Source organism: Coenobita brevimanus, chromosome 71, assembly GCF_032717465.1.
Source record: "Coenobita brevimanus isolate Jiangsu-jjx chromosome 71, ASM3271746v2, whole genome shotgun sequence".
NCBI classification, from domain to species: Eukaryota; Metazoa; Arthropoda; class Malacostraca; order Decapoda; family Coenobitidae; genus Coenobita; species Coenobita brevimanus.
This window is the reverse complement of record NC_137024.1, coordinates 36,619,866-36,642,528: the sequence shown is the minus strand read 5'-3', so window position 1 is coordinate 36,642,528 and position 22,663 is coordinate 36,619,866. Positions and strand designations below refer to the sequence as shown.

The 22,663-nt window shown below is 43.1% G+C and overlaps 1 protein-coding gene across 1 annotated transcript in view; it reads left to right on the top strand.

The window, feature by feature from the left end:
• The window catches only part of LOC145406748 (midasin), a 489,879-nt gene that overhangs the window by 11,057 nt on the left and 456,159 nt on the right, over positions 1-22,663 (top strand). The window contains exons 6-7 of the mRNA XM_080277847.1: positions 4,545-4,646; positions 19,174-19,282. Coding sequence (XP_080133973.1) covers positions 4,545-4,646; positions 19,174-19,282 — 211 coding nt within the window. The remainder of the gene's footprint in view (positions 1-4,544; positions 4,647-19,173; positions 19,283-22,663) is intronic.

Sequence of the window (22,663 nt, the reverse complement as noted above, 5' to 3'; positions counted from 1 at the left end):
ATAACAGAAAGACAGTTTGGTTTCAGAAAAGGAAAATCATGTGTTACTAATCTGTTGAGCTACTATGACAGAGTAACAGACACATTACAGGAAAGAGAAGGATGGGTGGACAGTATCTATTTAGATTTCAAGAAAGCATTTGACACAGTACCACACCAAAGACTTTTATGGAAACTGTACCATCCATCCATCATCCAATCCTACGTTGCCCCATGAGGAGCGTAGGAGCCCGGGGCTAGGCAGTTGGTCCTGACATTTAAGATGAGAGTGAGCAACCTCACTCATCCCTGAGTGGCATTATGTGAGCAGTAAACCCCAACCATCCCTTGGATATAAACCTTCACCGGCTCAATCCGATTGGAGCAAAATAATTACCCACTAAACCACCAGGCGCCAAAATTTGGTTATATGGTTACCACCCAGCTTAGTAAATAGTTTCCTGGTGTACAGGAAACCATTTGGCATGTCACTCAGTGTAGAGTCACCCATAGGCAGAAGGAAGAGGAAAGAATGAAGGAAAGAAAGACAGAAGTGGGAGTGTAAAGTCACCCGTAGGCAGAAGGACGAGGAAAGAATGAATGAAAGAAAGATAGAAGAAGATGGAAGGAAAGAAGGATGGAGGAGAGGACAGGGCAGACACCCGAGAGCAGCACTACATTGAGTGAGTGGATGGTGAGTACCATCAAGGAGAAATTCGAGGCAAACTGTAATGTTGGATGCAAGATTTTCTCATAAAAAGAGAAACGAGAACATGACTAAGGGGAAATTACTCACCATGGAAAGAAGTGACTAGCGAAGTTCCACAGGGCCCAGTGCTGGCACCAATCATGTTTTTAGTGTATATAAATGATGTAGGCAATAACACTGGAAATGAAAGCTGTCTAAATATGTTTGCAGATGATGCAAAAATACAAAGGAGAATTACTAACACAGACTCTTGTAAAGAGCTACAAGAAGAATTAAATAAACGTCATGAATGGAGTAATACAGGGCAGATGGAATTCAGTGTGGACAAGTGTCATGTAATCAAGTTTGATAAAAGTTGAAAAAAACCTGATAGGGGTTATAAGTTAGGAAATAAAACCCTACACACATCAGAAAGAGAGAAGGACCTAGGTGTGATTATCAATAAAAGACTATCTCCGGCTGACCACATCAGTATGAAAGTACGGAACATGTATACACTGCATGCAAATATGAGGATAGCGTTCACATGCATAAATGAAGACATGCTAAGAATGATAATTACATCAACCCTGGAGTATGCATGAGTAGTCTGGAGTCCTCATCTCAAAAAAACACATAGACAAGATTGAAAAAGTTCAAAGGGCAGCCACAAGATGAGTACCAAGCTTAAGGGTTCTAAGCTACGAAGAAAGACTAGAAAAACTGAATCTACCAACACTACAGGAGAGAAGGAAAAGAGGTGACATGATTATGCTATATAAATGCATATCAGGGAAGGAGAAAATAGACATAAATGATTACGTAACATATGAGGATGCATCAGCAAGAGGACAGTGCAAAAAACTGCATTAAAAGAGAGGTGACAAAGACGTAAGGAAATTTAGTTTCCCAAATAGAGCAATTGATCAGTGGAACGCACTACCGAATGAAATAGTGTGTGCCAAAACAATTCACAAATTTAAGGATATGTACGATAAATATGGTTTAAGACACAGGACAGTACGAGCTTGATTCATTCCTGTAAAGATACAATTAGGTAAGAACACACATACACTCACACACACACACACAAAATGTAAAGACCTCTTACATATCCCCCTTTCTTTCATTTTCTCTACACACACACACACACACACACACACACACACACACACACACAAAATGTAAAGACCTCATACATACCCCCCTTTCTTTCTCTCTTTCTACAAACACACACACACACACACACACACACACACACACACACACACACACACAGTGCTGGCACCAATCATGTTTTTAGTGTATATAAATGATATAAACAGTAACACTGGAAATGAGAGTTATCTGAATATGTTTGTAGATGATGCAAAAATACAAAGGAGAATTACTAACACAGACTCTTTTAAAGAGCTACAAGAAGAAATAAATAAACTTCATGAATGGAGTAGTACATGGCAAATGGAATTCAATGTGGACAAGTGTCATTTAATCAAGTTTGGTAAAAGTGGAAAAAGACCTGATTGGGATTATAAGTTAGGAAACAAAATCCTATATACATCAGAAAGAGAGAAATACCTAGGTGTGATTATCAATAACAGACTATCTCCGGCTGACCACATCAGCGAGAAGGTACGGAACATGTATACACTGCTTGCAAATATGAGAATAGCATTCACATACATAAATGAAGACATGCTAAGAAGGATAATAACATCATTCATTAGACCAACCCTGGAATATGCATCAGTAGTCTGGAGTCCTCATCTCAAAAAGCACATAGACAAGATTGAAAAAGTTCAAAGGGCCGCTACAAGATGGATACCAAGCTTAAGGGACCTAAGCTACGAAGAAAGACTAAATAAACTGAATCTACCAACACTACAGGAGAGAAGGAAAAGAGGTGACATGATAATGCTTTATAAATGCATATCAGGAAAGGAGAAAATAGACATAAATGATTACTTAACATATGGAGAAGCATCAGCAAGAGGACACTGCAAAAAACTGCATGAGAAGAGAGGTGATAAAGACGTAAGGAAATTCAGTTTCCCAAACAGAGCAATTGATCAATGGAATGCACTACCGAATGAAATAGTGTGTGCCAAAACAATTCACAAATTTAAGGATATGTACGATAAATATGGTTTAAGACACGGGACAGTACGAGCTTGACTCATTCCTGTAAAGATACAATTAGGTAAGGTAAGAACACACACACACACACACACACACACACACACACACACACACACACACAAAATGTATAGACCTGATACATAACCCTTCTTTCTCTCTACATGCACACACACATTATGTAAAGACCTTATACCTATCTCTCTCTCTCTCTCTCTCTCTCTCTCTCTCTCTCTGATAATACTGAGAAATTACTAAGTGTGAAAGTAGGAGTTAGATTAAGAATAAGGTATAGGGAAGAAAGAGCATGATGGAATGATGAGGTGAAACTAGCTGCGGAACAAAAGAAGACATATAGTGAATGGCTAGCGAGTAGAGGTAGGGGAGAAGATGAGAGAGAGAAGAGAGAGGTATATGTGAGCAAGAGAAGGGAGGTGAAGAGATTGGTGGAGAAAGAATTTGGGAGGAATCTGAATGTAAAATGGAGGAAGAGTAAGAAAATTCACTCCGTTCACCATCAACATGCACTGCAGCCTTAGCACCATCATGCATAATCTTCACATCATTCAACTTCCCATGTACTCCATATATTCTTAATACTTTCCATAATCCTTGTCTATCCACCCTGTCATATGCTTTCTCCAAGCCCATGAAGGCTGCATACAACTTCTTTCCCTTCTCTGGAAACTTTTCCACTAAAGATTCAAGAATGAATATCTGATCTACACAACCTCTTCCCTTCCTAGAGCCTCCCTATTCTTCTCCAACTAATTCCTCTGTTATTTCCCTGACTTTGTCAATAAGTATCCTGTCATACACTTTTCTTATTACACTAAGAAGACAAATGCCCCTATGATTACCACACACATCTTTTTCCCTAGTCATCAAAATTCTATGTATACAGTTTATTATACCTTACAATAATTGTAAGGTCTTAATAAGTACAGTTTTAAATAATGTCACAGTATTGTTGTATGATTTACCTTAATTTGTCTTAATATTGGAATAAATTAAGTTGCTCTTAAAAGCTTTGTCCGAATGTGTTGATTTGGCAGCAGTTAAAAAGTCCATCATATCTAGGCCATCTGTTAAGCTTCCTAATGCCTCGTTTTTCTACATTAATCAGTGCAAATATTTTTTTATATTTTAATTTAGGATTCTTCTCATCAGAAATGGTTATTGTAACCCTTATAAAAAAAATTATTCAAAATATATTGTTATTAGTTTCAGAGAAGGTGCAGTGGCAACAGTCAGTGTTCTTCCTGCTTTCAAGAGCTTAATGCTTTTCTCTTCTAAGGGAAGATGACATACACAAGGCTGTAACCAGTATCAAATGCACAGCAGTGTCATTATTTACTTTTATTTTAAATAGGCTCCTGGTGGTTTAGTGGGTAATAAAAGTGCTCCAGTCGGATTGAGCCGATGAAGGTTTATATCCAAGGGGTGGTTGGGGTTTATTATTGCTCATGTAATGCCACTCAGGGATGATTGAGGCTGGTCACTGTCATCTTAAATGCAAGACCAACTGTCCTAGCCCCGGGCTTCTACGCTCCTCAAGGGGCAACGTAGGATTAGATGATGGATGAATGAGTTTTTAATTTTTTAAAATTCCTTTTTGAAAGAAGTAAAACTCAGTCTGTCATTTTATGGTTCTTTAGTAATCTGTTTGTTATATTTGCAGCTTCTTGTTGCATTTGTGGATAAGACTTATTCCAAACTAAACCTCAGTTGAAATCTTTTAGGTGCAGCTGGGAGACCAGACTGACAGCAAGACCCTTTTAGGAACATACATTTGTACATCCAAACCTGGAGAGTTCCTTTGGCAGCCGGGCTCGCTCACGCAGGTCAGTACCTCCACTTGTGCCTCATGGCTGTCTACTGGTTTCATGATAATTATGTTATCTTTGTTTAACTGTGTTTTACTTCTTATTGGTACTGTATCTCACCTATCAGTCATGGTGGCCCTCTCAAAAATCCCTCGCTTATTATCTTTATTTTTTTGCAGTCCATCATTTCGTTCATCCCCATCATCCAGCTTACGTTGTTGGGATATCATATGGAACAACTGCACCATATTTACTGTACAGTGCTCCCTTAACATCCACAGGGGTTAGGTAACAAGGACACCCGTTTCGTTTTCGTTTTCGTTTTTAAAGGCTCCAACATGCTTGCATGTGTCGGCCTTGGTCACCTAATGGCGGCTCTCCACGCTGCATGATCCATTGCAGCCTCCCTGTTCAGTCCCTTAACCCTAAGGTCACACTTAATGACCTCGTCCCATGTCTTTCTCAGTCTACCCCTCATAACCCCACCCCCAATATTAACACTTCTCACCTTCCTCACCCAATTATCATCCCCCATCCTCTCCACATGTCCAAACCACCTCAATCTATCTCTCCTCATCACAACACCAATACACTCCAGTCCCATCCTACCTCTCAACTCTTCCATTGTAAACCCAGCCCCTCCAGGCCTTGGACGCAGGGACGCACTGCACATCCACCTAATCATTGTCATTTCTGTATGTCTGAGCCGGCAAATATCTTCCTCCCTCACTGCCCAAGTCTCACTGCCATACAGCATTACACTCCTAACACATGCTGCATACAAAGACCCCTTAGCACATAGGGAGAGCCCTCTCAATGTCAGGAGAGGCAAGAGCTCCCCGAACTTCTTCCAACCACTTCTCACCCTAGCCACAGAGCTAGCTCCAGCCCCACCTCCAGCACACAACATGTCTCCCAAACAACAAAACCCCTCCACACGCTCAAGAGACTCACCTGCAAGTTCAATCCCTTCATGTCTGACAATCTCCACCTTCTTACCCCGGCACGCCGTACACATAAAATCAGCATTATCTCGCAGTCTACCTCTGATACCACCACATCTCCCATGCACCCACTTATCACACACACCGCACAAGGTGGAATCACTTCCCATGCCCCTGCGGCAAACTGCACATGGCCACTCTCCCTCGTCTTTGACAGCACCGCCACCAACCCTAGATATCATCACTTTTGGCCCATCTGCATTTACCCTCAAACCCCCTTGCCCCATACCATCTCTCCACTTCCCAACCCCCCCCCTGCCCCCCCTCATTCTCTGCAATCAACACCAATTCACCAGCACACAACAACTCCCACGGGAGTCCGTTTCTAAAGCCACGTGAAAGGGCTTCAAGTACCACGACAGACAACATGGGACTCAAGACCGACCCCTGATGCACACCAACACTCACGGAAAACTCACCACCCAAACCTCCATTCACCCCCACCCTGGTGTGAGCACCCACATACATGGCCATAACCGCCCCAACCAGCCACTCCCCCAAGCCAAGCCCTCCCATTGCCCACCCCACCACCCCTCCAGGGACTCTGTCAAAGGCCTTTTCCAAATCAACAAAAACAAAATAAAGATCCCTTCTCCTACCAATATATTTTTCCTGAAGCTGCCGAACAATGAATATGGCATCAGTGGTCCCCCTACCTGGCACAAACCCAAACTGCATCTCATCAATATTCACTCTTTCTCTAATCATACCTTCCAAAACTCTCTCCACCACCCCCACCATCCGATCCAAAAGCTTCACACCTCCATAACTCCCTCCTTCCAGGGCACCACCCTTCCCCCTATACACATCCACAACCACACTCTTCAGCCAATCATCTGGGACAACACACTCATAAATAATCCTATTTATCAGGTCAGTGACCAAACCCACCCCTACATCGCCTGAGGCCTTCAACATTTCGGCAGTCAACCCAGACACATTTGCTGCCTTCCCCACCCTCACCCTGCCCACTGCCCCACTCACAGCAGCAGCACCAATCAAAGGCCAAGGGCCAGACGCTGGATCCGCCGGCTCCAAACCTTCCCCGTCCCAGTCAAACTCCCCATTCAACAACCGGTTATAATGCTCTCTCCATGCATCTTTAATATCCTCACTGTTCACCCCCCCCACCACCCCCCACACACCGCCCACCCATGATATCCCGATTATCCCTCTTCACCTGACCTGCCACCCTAAATAAATTTTTCCTTTCCCCATGATTTAGGTTATCAAGTAATTGTCTCTGTGACTCAGACTTTGCCTTGCATACCTCTCCCCTAGCCCTGTGCTTGGCAGCCAACTATTCCTCCCTGCTACCACCCTTCCTCCACCCCCGGAAAAGCCCCCCCTTCTCCCCAACTGCAGCTTCCACACCGTCATCCCACCACCAAGTCACCCCATGTCCCGGTGGTCCCCTCGTCCAGCCGCACGTTACGTCAGCAACTCTCAAGAAACTGTTCTTGAGGGCTCCGCACTGTTCATTAACGCCTCTGTCCACAGCTCCTTGTTCAGCCACCACCACCCTCAACTTGCTACAGAAGGCATCCCCTACTACATGGTTTCCCAGCCTCCATATCTTCCTCCCAGGCACACAAGTCCTCTTTTTCATCACTTGTTCTTTAAGCACCATATCACAAATCAATAGTTTGTGCTGCTGCACACACTCCTCACTTCCTATAACTTTAACATCCCTCACTAACCTCCTATCGGCCCTCCTAACCAGAAAATAATCTATCTGACTGCTATTTCCCCCAGACTCATACGTAATTAACCTACGTATGTTAAAAATCCGCTGATATCTGCTGCCGCCCTGAAAAATCACCCCTGGACCCCCCTTAACCCTTTGGCTGCAGCGGCTGTGATGACAACGTAATGACTGTGCTCTTTGTGGAGAAATAGGGAAAAAAAAAATTTGTTTTCAACTCGTATTTTAACCCACTTATTGCTAATCTTGAGAGCTAAAATTTTTATCAGACAAATGTCAATCTTTCTCCTATTGTTTGCAACAAACTGCATGTCCGTAGGCACTCCAAGCCCAGAGAACAATTTGAGAGAATACAAGGTGTGTTTTGACTGTCTGATGCAGCCCAGGGAAGCGGAAATTTCCACCAAACCACAAGATTTTTTCCATACAAAGTAGGGTTATAGCCACATTACCTCATCACAGTAATTGCAATAATAATATAAATAAAACACTTTTAGCCAGTCTCCTATGATTCTGTTATGATAGTCCAGTGTTTACATTAGACTTTAGCAGAACAGTAGAAACAGTAACGATGAGAAAAATCATTACAAACTTTATCAGATTTCATGAATTTTATTACCACTTATTTATATAAAGCTAATTGATTTAATGTCATGAGTTATTTCATAGCATTGCTGCACAGTTTGCAACCGCAAAAATGTTCGCTAGCTAATGTGCTAAGCATCATGATTTCTTTGAGTATTGCAAAAATATCACTAAATCACATGTATTTTATCACAGTAATTCACAATATAATATAAAATAACACTTTCAGCCACTCGTGTGATTTCAGTGGAATTTGGGTGCATAATGCTTCGTTTTACTTACGAGAGAGAGAGAAAGGGGGGGAGAGCAGCAGGCCTGTTTAGACCAGCCCATGGAGCATACATGGAAGAAGAGAAATACTCCTAGCCTGTCCTAACTTTCCCCTGATGAATTAATGGCATAAATAAATGAAGTGGCCAAAAGAAAGAGTGTTATATTTGATTCATTGGATAATGCTATCACTAAAACAGCCATGAACTGTGCCTGGGATAATGTTACTTTCAGCGAGATAAAATGCTTCAGTAAATCCAGCCCCAATACTGTATCCAACTGTGGATATTTAAAACCGTTTTTGTTATATCCACTTGCGGATAGTTAAAACCGTGTGTGTTAAAAACGCGGATGTTAAGGGATGACTGTACCTATTTTAATTCCTGGACATTCCTCTCAGCCAATTTCTCTACGTTTGTTACTCTTCTTTGGTTCAATTTGACCTCCGTTGTTTTGGTCTTGATTGGAGGACCTTTGTTGTTTTGGTCTTCATTGGAGAACCCCACAAACTCATTATCACTGGATGTAAACAATGAACTGTTTCTCTCCTCCATGGCGCAATCAAGAATTTTGGCTGGCCAGCTGACCTGCTCAAGCATTTGGTATTGTGGCAGCTGGGCTTGAGCCATGAGCGGGAAGTAGGCTGTAACCCACAACCAGAACAAAAATGTCCGTCCACCCCTGTACTGAATAGTCAAAGTCGCGCACTTGTCCATTCATTCCCAACGAACCTCCAGCACCCGAGTAATACGATTGTATCCCACACGCAGTGTCAAAACGTCCATACTCATCCCCACCAAATGTCCAAAGTCATGCGGCCACCGGGCATAGTCTTTCATAACTGTCACCGAGGGTGCAACACAGATCGCAAGCCATGAGTACATGTTCCGTGACAGCGGCCGTCCGCCTCTCTGCCGAAGGTCCAAAGTGGCCCCGCCACTTGGAATTGTGTTTGTTTCCCCATGGCCACCGAGCATCTAACAGACTGCAAGCCATGAAACGTACGGTAAAGACGCCTGTCCGCCTCGTGACAGAAGAGTGAAAATCCTGCCCACAGCATCACTTCTCCCTCCCTTCCGGTTCCCCCCTCACTCCCTCAGTCCCTCCCCTCCTTTGCATTGATAACACTGACTCATGAGTTTTTAAAGCTTTGTGCGATTTATTCTAATACTATTGGCTGTATTGAAATTCCAAAGTGATCACGAAAAAGCTCTTGGAAATCTGCATATAGACATGTACTTTACTCTTGGAAGGTCCCTCCAGAACTTTGCACTAAGATGGTGGAAATTTATATGAAGGTAAGTTTTATTCCTGAACACTGTTTATTCTCATTACATTTCTGTACTTTTACTTATCAGTTTTCTCTGTTTTTATAAGCTTATCTTATTGTATAAACACCAGCGAGGGTGATGGTATACCATTTATACCAAATTCACCAATTTCAAGTGGCATATTTGGCCAGGGAATTCTTTGGTGGCCCAGGAGCAGTTATCACTGGTGTCAGATAACTGATTTTCCAACTGTCCTGATGTTCTTTGCAGTGCTGAGCAAGTGCGCAAACACTTGCGCAAAGCGCAGTTGCGCTCTGGTGATATCGTTTGCGCATTGTGCACCACACAAGATCATGTGCAATTTTGCGCTTGCACACATGAAAAGGCATGTGCGCAGGCGCAAACTTAGTTGCGTTTGCACACCTAAATTTGTGCTTGCGCACCTGCCTTGCGCACCTGCGCAATCCAAGGGACACGTGGTCTTCCAGGGGACCCATGGTCTTGGGAGCTTCTGGCATGGCTGGACAATGGATGGGGGAGGCTGGGGTGGGTTGGTTGGTGGGGGGAGGCGGGAGGGAAGGGGGTAGTAGCATTTCTTAATATGCTTGAACAGAGGTAATGTATTTTTAATATTTTTTAAGTTATTGTTATTAGTAAATAATAATAAATATACATTATTTGTTAAGATTAGCATATGCAGTTCCTTACAGAAACCATTAAAACATTATTTAAATCAAATATATTTGATTTAAATACTCTGATTTCATGATTTTTTATTTTTTGTAACGAATTACATATGCTGTTGCATATCTGTATTGAATTATTAAATAAATTGTCTTAACAAGACAAGAGAGAGAGAGAGAGATAAAGAGCATTATTCTTAGAGAGAGAGAGAGAGAATAAATACGGGAATGGCAAAGGAGCGTCCCTTTGAGTGAGGAGATAAGGCATAAACTTCGTCCCTCTTCTCTCTTTTATTCTTCATTCCTTCCCTCCTCTCTCTCTCATTCTCCATTCCCTCCCTCCTCTGTCGGAGAGAGAGAGTGAGTTCATGATACAGTAATCACGTGATCTTTGCCTATGCCTTGGTAAATATAGGCTGTTTTTCCCAGACAATGACCTACTGTACTTCAGTCACCATGGGTGGTGGGCAGGTTGCTAATTTAGCAATTTATTTAATTAACTATCTGTCTATCTATTGCCAGATGCCTCAATCCCGTTTGGGGTAGCCACAAACAAATCGCCTCCACGTCGTCCTGTCCCCCGCCATTTCACTGCCCTGCTCCCAACTCACACCCCCCTCTCTCATATACCTCTCCACCCCATCCCTCCATCTCATCCTTGGCCTCCCCCTCCCTCTTCCCCCCTCCACCTCACTCACATACACTCTCTTTGTCAGTAATTCTCACAAATATATGCAAATGATTTGCGTTAGCGCTTTGCGACATTGCACGAGCTAAATATTAGATTGCGCATTTGTGCAAATTACAAATAATAGAAAATAATAATAATAAATAAAAGTAAGTAGGGATGCTGTTTTATTTAAATATGTCAATATTTTTCAGTAATTCCCAAATATATATGCAAATGGTTTGCGCGTGCACTTTGCGACATTGCGCAAGCTAAATATTTGTCAGATTGCTTATTTGTGCTTGCGCATGGTATTGAACTGTGGATTGTGCTTTGCACTTGTGCAAGGTCCTTCTTCGTTTGCGCTGCCCACCACTGGTTTTTTGTGGATGTTTTTTGTTTATTCAGTGTTTCCTTGATGTTTAGCATTAATATGGAAAATCATATGTGTGTTTTGATGTTTAAATGTGGCAGATTGATCTGAAAACAGTGCAAAATTAGGTGGGGTACTGAACATACAGTAATGTACAGTGCTCGTCAGAAGTATTCAGCGTTGTCCGCCGGGCGCGCAATACTTATGGCCCAAAAAGAATCACCCATTTTTGGGGGTAAGAATTGAGCCACAAGTTTGAGCTCCGAGCATGACGTCACGGTAGCCTGAGGCCTTCTGACGCGCTGGTTGGTTCCCGCCTCAGTCGCCCACGGGCTGCCTGAGAGAGAGGAACTCCGCCGAGTGTCCCTCTCAAATTGCGCCATTTTTTACCGAGTGTCCCGCAGTGTTTTGGCCTTCAAAACTTTGTTATGGCACCTACCCGTGAACTATCAAGTGAAATCATATCCCAGATCATTGCTTTAAAGGAGGCAGGCCACCAGACAAAGGAAATTAGTGAATTGGTTGGTGTGGCACGATCGACAGTGCGTCGTTGGTGTGCGCGGTTTCGGGAGGAAAACAGTGGTGAAGTTCCCACAAAGAAACCGAGGTCTGGTAGGCCTAGGAAAACTTCCCCAAGGTCTGTTAATGTTTTAAAACGTGCAGTGGAGTTTAATCCTTGTGTGAGTGCAAGGAAAATTAAGGAGAGCAACCCGGAAGTGTTTGGTTAGGTGTCAGTGAGAACAGTGTCTCGTAGGGTGCATGAGCTTGGTTACACAAGTCACAGGCCTGTGAAAAGGCCTCTTCTCTCTAGCAGCCAGAGAATTCGTAGGCTTGCCTTTGCTAATAAATATCTAAATTGGGGTGAGGAGCAATGGTTGTCAGTGTTGTGGTCTGATGAGGCAACGTTTAATGTTACCTGTAACAGAGAAGCATGCAAAGGTAGTGACCCACTTGACCCACGGTATGTAGAAAGCACAGTTAAACATCCTGATTCACTCATGGTATGGGGTTGTTTTTCAGGGAAGGGTTTGGGGAAGCTTGTTGTACTTCCCAAGAACCTCAGAGTGAATCAGGATGTTTACCTGGAGCTTCTGTGTGATCATTTACCAGACTCCTTCGAGCTAACAGGTGCACGAGTGTTTCAGCAGGACGGTGCACCTGCTCACAAGGCCAAATCGGTCACCAATTGGCTTCGTGACTGAGAGGTATCATTCATGACAGACTGGCCAGGAAATAGCCCAGACCTCAACCCGATTGAAAACCTCTGGTATCTCGTAAAGAAGAGTCTCCAAGGGAAGGACGTGAGCTCTCTGCCTAAGCTGGAAGCCGCCATTCGTGACTCCTGGGACAAAATACCCCTCCAGCACCTCAGGAGCCTCGCCCTTTCACTTCCAAGACGTCTCAGGTCCGTGAAGAAACGTAAAGGCTACCCTACGAAGCACTAAAGGTAAATAAAATGCATTATTTATATGTTTTTTCAATGTTGAAAGGTTTGTTTCTCAGGAGGGACGCAGGGCGCCCCATACTTCTGACGAGCACTGTATAGGTAGGGTGTTTTTTTTTTTTTTTTTTTTTTTTTTTTTTTTTTCCTTGGTGTTGAAAATTATTTTGGATATTCCTATGTATGTTTTGATGTCAAAATATGGCAGAATGACCGGACAACTGCCAAAATAAGGAGGGGTACTGTACATACAGTAGTGTATAGGTATGGTGTTTGGGGGTTTTCAGTGGTTTTTCTGCATGGTTTTCATGGTGTTTAGCATTACTTTGGATATTCCTGTGTGTTTTTTTTATGTCTAATTGGTCCTGAATGAGCAGAAACACTGCCAAATTAAGCACAGGTAGTGTACAAATACGTTAGGTATAGGTTGGAGGTTGGTGGTAGGGTCTGGGCATAGTAGGGGTATATTGTTCATTATCAAGGCGTTGCCACTACCTGGACGTGCCTTTGGCTCTATTATGTCCGGATGAACGAGTGATTGCTTCAGTTATCTTATGCCTTAAATTGTCCCCTTGACCCCATCCCCAAGTTTTGCACATGCATGGATGTAAACACTTCCTTGGTCACCAGGTACTAACATAGTGTCATCATATCCATGGTAACCAAACAGCTGTCTGAGTTGTGGAAGTTAAAGCATCACCAGCTAATCAAAATCAGCAAAGACGATTTAATATATAATGTACAGTAATCTCTCGGGTATCCATCGTCATGATATCCCACCTATTGCAATATCCGGCACTTTCTGCTCTGCTCTGTTAAAACAATATCCAGTGAAGTTAGGCAATATCTAGCTCAGGAACAGGAAGCAATCGGCAGTATGTGTTCATTTTTCAGTGGTAATGTGTAACATCCAGCTCAGACACAGGACCCAATTGACATATAGGTAGACCCCGCAACACAACAACACATGCCAGCCAACCACGATGCATTGTGGGAGCAGCCCACCTGATGTGCCAGGTCAGCTCCACCCTCTCATTCTCTCCACTGAAGGCTGTATAGTGAGAATATGTCTGTTCCTGCGCATTTGTGACCCCATGCCTTGCTTGTTGCTGTAGTGCTGTGTTTTCCCTTGTGGCCCCTTAGTGCGCCACACCCTGGTGTTCTGTCTACTGTACCCTAGTTGTGCATGATTTCTAAGTTTGTGACTACTGTGGTGGTGCCAACACAAGGTGAGGGTAATTATGATTGCATTATGTATTTTATTGCTGTATTGTATGTACTGTATCAATACTGTATTGTATTTTATGCTTGATTTTAATCTTTTACTCATGGGTAATAGTGTAGGAAAGTTTTTAGGATAGAGGTTCGAGACTTATAGCTTAGAGTGGTGGCATATTATCTGGCTCAATGTGAAATGGATACCTGATATTGTGTCAGTATCTGGCATTTTTGCAATATCCGGCTGGGGGTTTGGCTGAATTACAGCGGATAATTGAGATATTACTGTATACAGTGCTCTGGGCGCAATGATGCTGTACCAGCTAATTGGTGCTCTGTTTTTTATTTTATTTTATTTATTTATTTACTTTTTGACAGAGCTATTTTTCTGTCTATTGCCAGGTGCTCCAATCCCGTAAAAGTTGGCCACAAACAAATCACCTCCATGTCACCCTGTCCCCCCGCATTTCACTGCCCTACTTCCAGCTCACATCCCCCTCTCTCATATACCTGTCCACTCCATCCCTCCATCTCATCCTTGGCCTCCCCCTCCCACTCCCCCCCTCCACCTCACTCACATACACTCTCCTCGTCAGTCTCTCGTTCTCCATTGTCTCCACATGGCCAAGCCACCTCTGTGTGTTTCTCCTAACACTTCCTGTCCCATCCACATCCACACCACAATGCTCCTTCACTTCCTCATTTGTCAGTCTGTCTCTCCATGTGACTTCACATGCATCTCTCAGATAACTCATATCCACTGCCCTCTCTCTTGACTTGTGTCCATCCAACAAGGTCCAAGCTTCACTTCCATATGTTAGAGTTGATACCTTAATACTGTCATGCAGTAACTTTTTCACTCACTTCCCTGTTTCTTATCACTGCCTTTAAACATCCAGCAACCTTTTTTCCTTGTTGTACCCTTTCAAGTACTTCACCCTCTACACTTCCATCCTTACTCATTACACTACTCAAGTACTTAAATTCTTTCACATTTTCCATTTCCTCCTCATCCAACCTCACTGTACATTCAGTGACATCATTTCTCTCGAGGACCATAACTTTACTCATCCCTACATTCACCCTTAGATTCTGTTTCTTACACACACTCCTAGACTCATTCATCAAGCCTTGCAGCTGCCCTTAGTCTTCACTTAACAACACCTTATTATCTGCAAACAACAGTACAAGGAGTTTCCAAACACTGCCCTCTCTCATTAGGGTCGCTTCAACGTCCACTGCCCTACCTTGTATCTCTCTTATAACCCCATTGATATACAGATTGAGCAGCCATGGAGACATGACACATCCCTGTTTCAATCCAACCTTCAAATAGAAAAATTCACTGAATTCACTGTCCACACACACTGCAGTCTTAGCCCCAGATACATACTTATCACGGCATTTAGCAACTTCCCATTTGCTCCATATATTCTCAACATTTTCTACAGTCCTTGTCTATCTACCCTGTCATATGCTTTATCCAAACCCATGAAGGGTGCATACATTTTCTTTCCCTTCTGTAGAAACTTTTCCACTAAAGATCTAAAAATGAATATCTGATATACACAATCTCTTCCCATCCTAAAACCTCCCTGTTCTCTGTCTAATTCCTCCATTATTTCTCTAACTTTGTCAATAAGTATCCGACCATATACTTTTCCTGTTACACTAAGAAGACAAATGCCCCTATGATTACCACATACTTCTTTTTCCACTTTTCCTCTGTACAAGGGAATAATTATACCTGACTTTCAATCCTCCGGGACTTTACCTTCCTCCCAGGCCAATCTGCACATCTTCCACATCCATTCTACTACTTTCTCTCCCTCATGCTTCACCATATCACCACCCACTCCATCAATTTCTGGGGCATTCCCCATTTTGAAATTCTTCCTTGCTTCCACAACTTCCATCCTACTGATTTCTTCCTCGTTTCTCACATTCCTCCTCCTCCCAGCCAATCCCCAATCAGTTATACTTGCATTACTTTCATTCTCCATGTTCAACAGTTTCTCAAAGTGTTCTCTCCATCTGCTAACCCTTGCTTCCTTCTCCATTAGTAACCTACCATTTTAATCTTTCACCCCCCAAGTAGCTTCTTTATCACCCTGTCTAAATCTCTTTGCCTCTTTCCAGAACATTGTCTTACATTCCCTCCACTTTACACTTAAATTCCTTCCACTCATCCACTCTCTTCTTATTCTCTCTTACTAATCTTTTCACCTCTCCCTTCCTCTCTACATTTAACTCTCTCTTCTGTCTCTCAACTTCCTCCACACCTCTGTTTCTCATCCACTCACTACATCTATCTATCTATCTATCTATAGCCCGACGCCCTAATCCCGCAAAGGGTGGCCGCAGACAAAACGCCTCCAAGTCACTCTGTCACCCACCATTCGACTACCTTCCCCCCAACTCACCCCCCCCTCCCTCATATACCTCTCAACTCCATCCCTCCACCTCATCCTCGGTCTACCCCTCCCTCTCCCTCCCTCCACCTCACCTACATACACCTTCTTAGTCAATCTTTCATTCTCCATTCTCTCCACATGTCCAAACCACCTCAGTGTATTTCTCCTAATCTTTTCAACCACATCCACATCTACCCCACAACGTTCCTTCACTTCATTTGTCAACCTGTCCCTCCACGTCACTCCACATGCTCCTCTCAGGTAACTCATTTCCACTGCTCTCACTCTTGACTTGTTCCCCTCTTGCAAGGTCCACGCCTCGCTTCCATACGTCAGGGTAGGGATCACAATACCATCATGCAGTGACTTCTTAACTTCCATACTCACCTCCCTATTTCTCATCACTGCTTTCAGTGTACCAACAACCTTTCTTCCCTGCTGTACCCTTTCACGTACTTCATCCCGCAAAGTTCCATCCTTACTCATCACACTACCCAAGTACTTGAATGCACTCACATTCTCCATATCCTCACCATCCAACCTCACTGCACACACTGTGACTTCATTCCTCTCAAACACCATAACTTTACTTTTGTTTACATTAACTTTCAGCTTTCTTCTTTTGCCCTGCAGCCTGTCTCACCTCGTCATTCCACCATGCTGTTCCTTGCACCCTCTTTTGTCTTTTCTTCACCCCACACACCACCTTACATGCTGCAAAGATTTCTTCTGTGAATATCTTGCACACACCTTACACGTCCCCCATCTGCTTGAAATCATATCTACCGAATTGCACCTCCACTTCTCACTTATGTTCTGGCTTTTTTCCATCCTCTTGTAACCTTTCCGCCCTCCTTGTAAGAACTGCTTCCTCCTGTCCTTCCCTTCTTCTAATTCTCCACATCATTTCAACCTTGACTTTCACCATCACCAAGTGGTGGTCAGAAAGTCCACTCCCCCAACCTCTATATGATCTTGCATCCATTACACACCATCTCATTCTATCATCCACACACATGATCAGTCATTGCCTTCTGTTCATTTAGTTCACCACCCACCCATCTCATCGCTCGCCACATATACCTGTGGATCATTTTGTGTCTGAAGAGGGTATTGGCTATCACCATCCCCCTCCCGGCACAAATGTCCGCTAGAGCACTGCCATTCTCACCTACTTCTGCAGGCACACCCCACTCACCCACTACTCCATCCACCTTCACATTCCCTACTTTTCCATTCATATCTCCAATCAAAAACACTCTCATTCCTTTCAAACTTTTCCATGCACGCTTCCACATTTGTCCAGAACTTTTCTTTCACTCTGCTTGCACAATCTTGCATTTGTGCATACACATGCGCACAGTAACCCACATTTGTAGTCCAACTTTCGGTCTTACCCACACAATTCTTGAGCCAACTGATTTATACACTCATATACTGTATTCTCCTTCTGTTTGTAGCACACAACAATACACCCTCCTTCTTTTGCCCTTTCATTCTCACCCACTCCTGCACATATACCCCATCCATACTCACATTCTCTCACACTTTCACCTCTCCATTTAGTTTCAGAATCCTCATACATTCATTTTTGCAACCTCAAGCACCTGGACAATCTCTCTCTCTCACCTCATCATTTGCACCCCTTGCATTCCATATTGCAATTCACGCCATGTCCTTTGTTCAGTCCTTAGTCGTCACCTGTTAGTCAATCCTAGTCCGAGGCTTCTTGTTCGTATTTTAGTTAGTTGTTTTCCGGGGAGGGTCACTAACTCTCCGCCAACCCACTTGTTATCACATAGGGAACACGTATTGGTTACTTATAAGGTTACCACCCAGCATTGTAAATGATTTCCTGGTTTACAGGAAATTATTTGGCTGGCCTTTCAGGTTAGAGCCACCCTAAAAACAGAGTAGCACTACACTAAGTGGGTGGATGATTTGTGCCCCCACCTACCACTGAGCTCTTATACACTCAATCCTTGTAAATCGCGTGTTCGTAAATCACGGGTAGGTGGCCGTCAGACTGCCGGCAACCTTAAATCACTGTTAAGTCACGAAAATCGTGGATCTAGGCACCCAAGTGGACCTTTTCTGAGGAGAATCATAAACCGTGGCATTCAAACTGAAATGCAACCAATTACCGCGCGTCCTTGGTAGCATATGTGCATACTAATGCTGCCATGTTGTTGTTCTTGTCCCGCCAGTCCGCACACTACAGACCGTCGCCGTGGAGTACGAGAGTAACCTGCCTTTTTTGTGCAACTTCCCCACCGCCTCCTACCTACCATGGCCCCTCCCGACCCCCCAATGAAGCACTCTAAGCAGTATGGCGTCAAGAAGCTGCCGCAGTTTTTGTACAGTCAATGTTTGGAGCTCATTCATTGTGTTGAGAGGGGAGAGTTTTCAAAGCTGGCGAAAGAGTTTGGGAAGAACAAGTGCTGAGAGGTTCTAAGTTCTTCCCAGCACCACCTCACTCCATTCACGTAAGCAATTTCGTCATAGGATTAAGGTGAGATCCCGTAACATAGCTTATTTCTATTTAATACATGCACTGAATATTCCTAAATTTGTATGTTTCTGTTTGATCGTGCCTAGATTGGTGTAGGTAGGGTGCTGTGGGGGCGGGTTGGCCAAAGTCTAGTCTTAAATTAATTTTTCACATGAGTTGTTATTCATAAATCACGGAATTCGTAAATCATGGCAGTGGTCCAGACCCATATTGCTGTGATTTACGAGGATTGAGTGTATGTTAATTATTAAAATTAAATGGTTTGTTACAGGTTACAACAGAAATAAAGTTTACAGACTTTATCTCTGGACTTATTTTATTTCATTTGTCACCAGGTGTGTCATGTATGTGCACAGAATTTGTTAATCATTTCTTGTAATCCTTTGTACTCTGTGTCCATAGGCTGTCACAAAGGGCTACTGGCTGTTACTGGAGGACATTGACTTTGCACCAATGGATGTGATCTCAATTCTTGTCCCACTTTTGGAGTCAAGAACTCTCCCAATTCCAGGTAGGAAAGTTTGGTCATGAGCAAACTTGTTCACAGGTGAGATGCACATGAGGAGAGACCAGAAAGTAAAAATAGTGCATAGAACATCATTGTTTCAGTTTAATTCTTGTAGGATCAAGTCAGATTATTTACAATACCTAAGCTAATGCATCATTTAAGTAGCTTTTACTGTGAAGGTTTAATATGATTGGAAGAGATTCAGGCATCTTTATCATATTGATAGGGATGCATTGCCCCAAATCGTATTGTTAGGTAATTTATTATTTAACTAGGATTCTAATATGGGTTTGTTGGAAGTACATGACCAGATATCCCAAGAATTGAACCATTTGGAGGGTATTTGCACCCAACCCAAGTACAAAACCAGCTTACCTAAGGTTCAGAGCCTCCAGAGCATCATGTACCTCCTCCATGAACCAATGTAAATAGATTATCAAGCATAGAACATGTTGAAACTGTTAAGGTAGTATGTACAGTAACACTCCTTAGGTTTGAATGAGGGAGTAGACTGTAGTACCAGTTGGTGTTACTCCCAAGGTGGATGGCAAGCTGCTGACGGGGAGAGCTGGAGGTCCCATTTCACCAGGTCTCTGGACTTGTTCCTGACCATCTCCCTTTGCTGAACATTTTCATTGTTTTCATTAACACTGAGAGTAGGCCAGCATACTCTCATAAACTTTTACCTCCAGTTGTCTGCACCAAACTGAATGAACATTAGACAGCACTCTTTCCATTGCCTCCTCAAGATTTTATTTCTTTATTTTTCCATTTTTATGAGTACAGTACATACAACGAATACTTCGGTAGTTAACAGAATGGTGCAAAACAGCTGACTGGTGGGTGAGGGGTGGAATGGTGGCGGTTAGTTGGGGCCGGGACCGTAAACAAAGCTCACGTGGGGGCACAAGTGTCGTAATAATTCTGCAGTGCAGTCTTAACATAACATCGGTTCACCAATAAATGTTCAAGATTTTATTTATTTTTCCATTTCCATGAGTACAGTACATACACCGAATATTTCGGTACTTAACAATAGAGTTGTGCATTTTGCAGTACTGCTAGGCATTGCATGCATGTTCATTATGACCATGGTGTGTGTTTACAAGGCAATTTTTCAGGTGGAATCTCTTAGCATGGCCCTTGATGTGAGTGGTGAGTATCTGAATTGTATTTACTTCTGTGAGAATTACAGCCTTTGTATAGACTTGATTTGAATATCAGAAATACGGGGAAAATCTGTAACCGGTAAGGTAAATTCCCCAAGCCTCCCAGTTAACTGGGATTGTACTGTAATACACTGGGTGGTAACCATATGACCAGATTATGGCACCTGTTGGTTTAGTGGGTAATTAAGGTGTTTTAACTGGATTGAGCCTTTGCAGTTTTATATATATATATTTTTTATTTTTTTTTATTTTTATTTTTTTAAATGCGAGGAAGAAGGAACCAAAGGCCATGAGCCCGCAATAAGAGTTCCCTCCAAGAGAAAAACAAAATACAAGAGAGAGCCAAATTCAAGATCCATTCATTTCGAGATGCCTGGACACACTGCGTTTGAAAGACTGGAGATCATAGGCAGCAGGAAATACAGACAGAGGGAAACAGTTCCAGAGTTGACCTGTTGCATATATGAAGGACTGGGAGTAACAGTTAACTCTTGCATTAGAGAGTTGGACAGAAAAGGGATGAGAGTTTGCTGCCAGATGGGTGCTACGCGCCTGTCGTAGAGGTGGAGGAATGCATGCAGACAGTTCAGAGGAGCAGTGATCATTAAAGTAGCGATAGAAAAGAGATAAAGATGCAACAGTGCGGCGAAGCGACAGAGGTTGAAGGGAGTCAGTAAGAGGAGGAGAGTTAATGAGACGAAAAGCCTTTGACTCCACACTATTGAGAAGAGCTGTGTGTGGGGGCCTTCCCCACACATGAGAGTTGTACTCCACACAGGGGCAGATAAAACCCCTGTATAGAGTCAACAATTGTGCAGGGGTAAAGAAAGAATGGAGTCGGCTTAGCATACCCAATCGCTTGGAAGCAGATTTTACACGAGATGTAATATGATCTTTCCAAGATAAGTCCCGAGTAAATGAAACCCCAAGCATGTTCAAGGATGATGCAGGATTAAGCTGAATATTATTAAACATTAGTGGGTATACCTGTGGAAGATTTTGACGGGTTGATAGGTGTGAGAGCTGAGTCTTTGCTGCATTAAAAACAACCAGATTATTTTTACCCCAGTCAGAGATACGAGCCAAGTCAGACATTAGGTGTGCCATAGCCTCATCCCTTGTTTGTTGAAGTAACTGCTGAGATGGGCGTTGCGGGAACCAAATGGAAAGGTGAAGGGTGGAGTCTTCAGCGTGTGAGTGGATAGGGTTAGATGCACAGCTTAGAAGGTCATTGATGAATAGAAGGAAGAGAGTTGGTGATAGGACAGAGCCCTGAGGAACACCACTGTTGATAGATCTAGGAGAAGAACAATGGCCGTCTACAACAGCGGCTATAGAACGACCAGAAAGGAAGCTAGCGGTGAAGGCACAGATAGAGGGATAGAAACCGTAAGAGGGCAGTTTGGAAATTAAAGATTTATGCCAGACTCGATCAAAAGCCTTTGAGATGTCAAGTGCAATGGCAAAGCTTTCGCCAAAGTCCCGAAAGGAGGATGGCCAGGAGTCTGAAAGGTAGGAGAGAAGATCACCAGTGGAGCGTCCCTGACGGAACCCGTACTGACGATCAGAAAGAATGTTGTGATAGGAAAGATGCTTTAAAATTTTTCTATTGAGAATTGACTCGAAAACTTTTGAAATAAAGGACGTTAAAGCAATTGGACGATAGTTGGAGGATTGGGAGTGGTCACCCTTCTTTGGGACTGGCTGAATGAGAGCAAACTTCCAGCAAGAAGGAAAGGTACAAGTTGACAGACAAAGGCAAAAGAGTTTGCCTAGGCAGGGTGTAAGCACAGAAGCACAGTTCTTGAGAACAACAGGAGGGACTCCATCAGGCCCATGGGCCTTGTTAGTATTGAGGCCAGTGATGGCAGAAAATACATCAGCTGAAGAAATTTTAATGTCAGCCATGAGGAAGTCATAAGCAGGAAGTGATGGAGGAACAGCACCGGAATTGTCTAAGGTAGAATTGGAGGAGAAAGTCTGTGCGAAGAGATCTGCTTTATCAGTAGAAGAAATAGCTACAGAACCATCAGAGTAGAAAAGAGGAGGGAAGGATGATGAGGTAAAGTTGTTAGAAAGGTTTTTGGCAAGGTGCCAGAAGGAGCGGAAAGAATTCGAGTTGGAGAGTTGAGAGCATTTAGTATGGATGAAATTATTTTTAGCAGAGCGAAGAACAGACTTAGCACGATTCCGGGCAGAAACGTAAAGATGATGT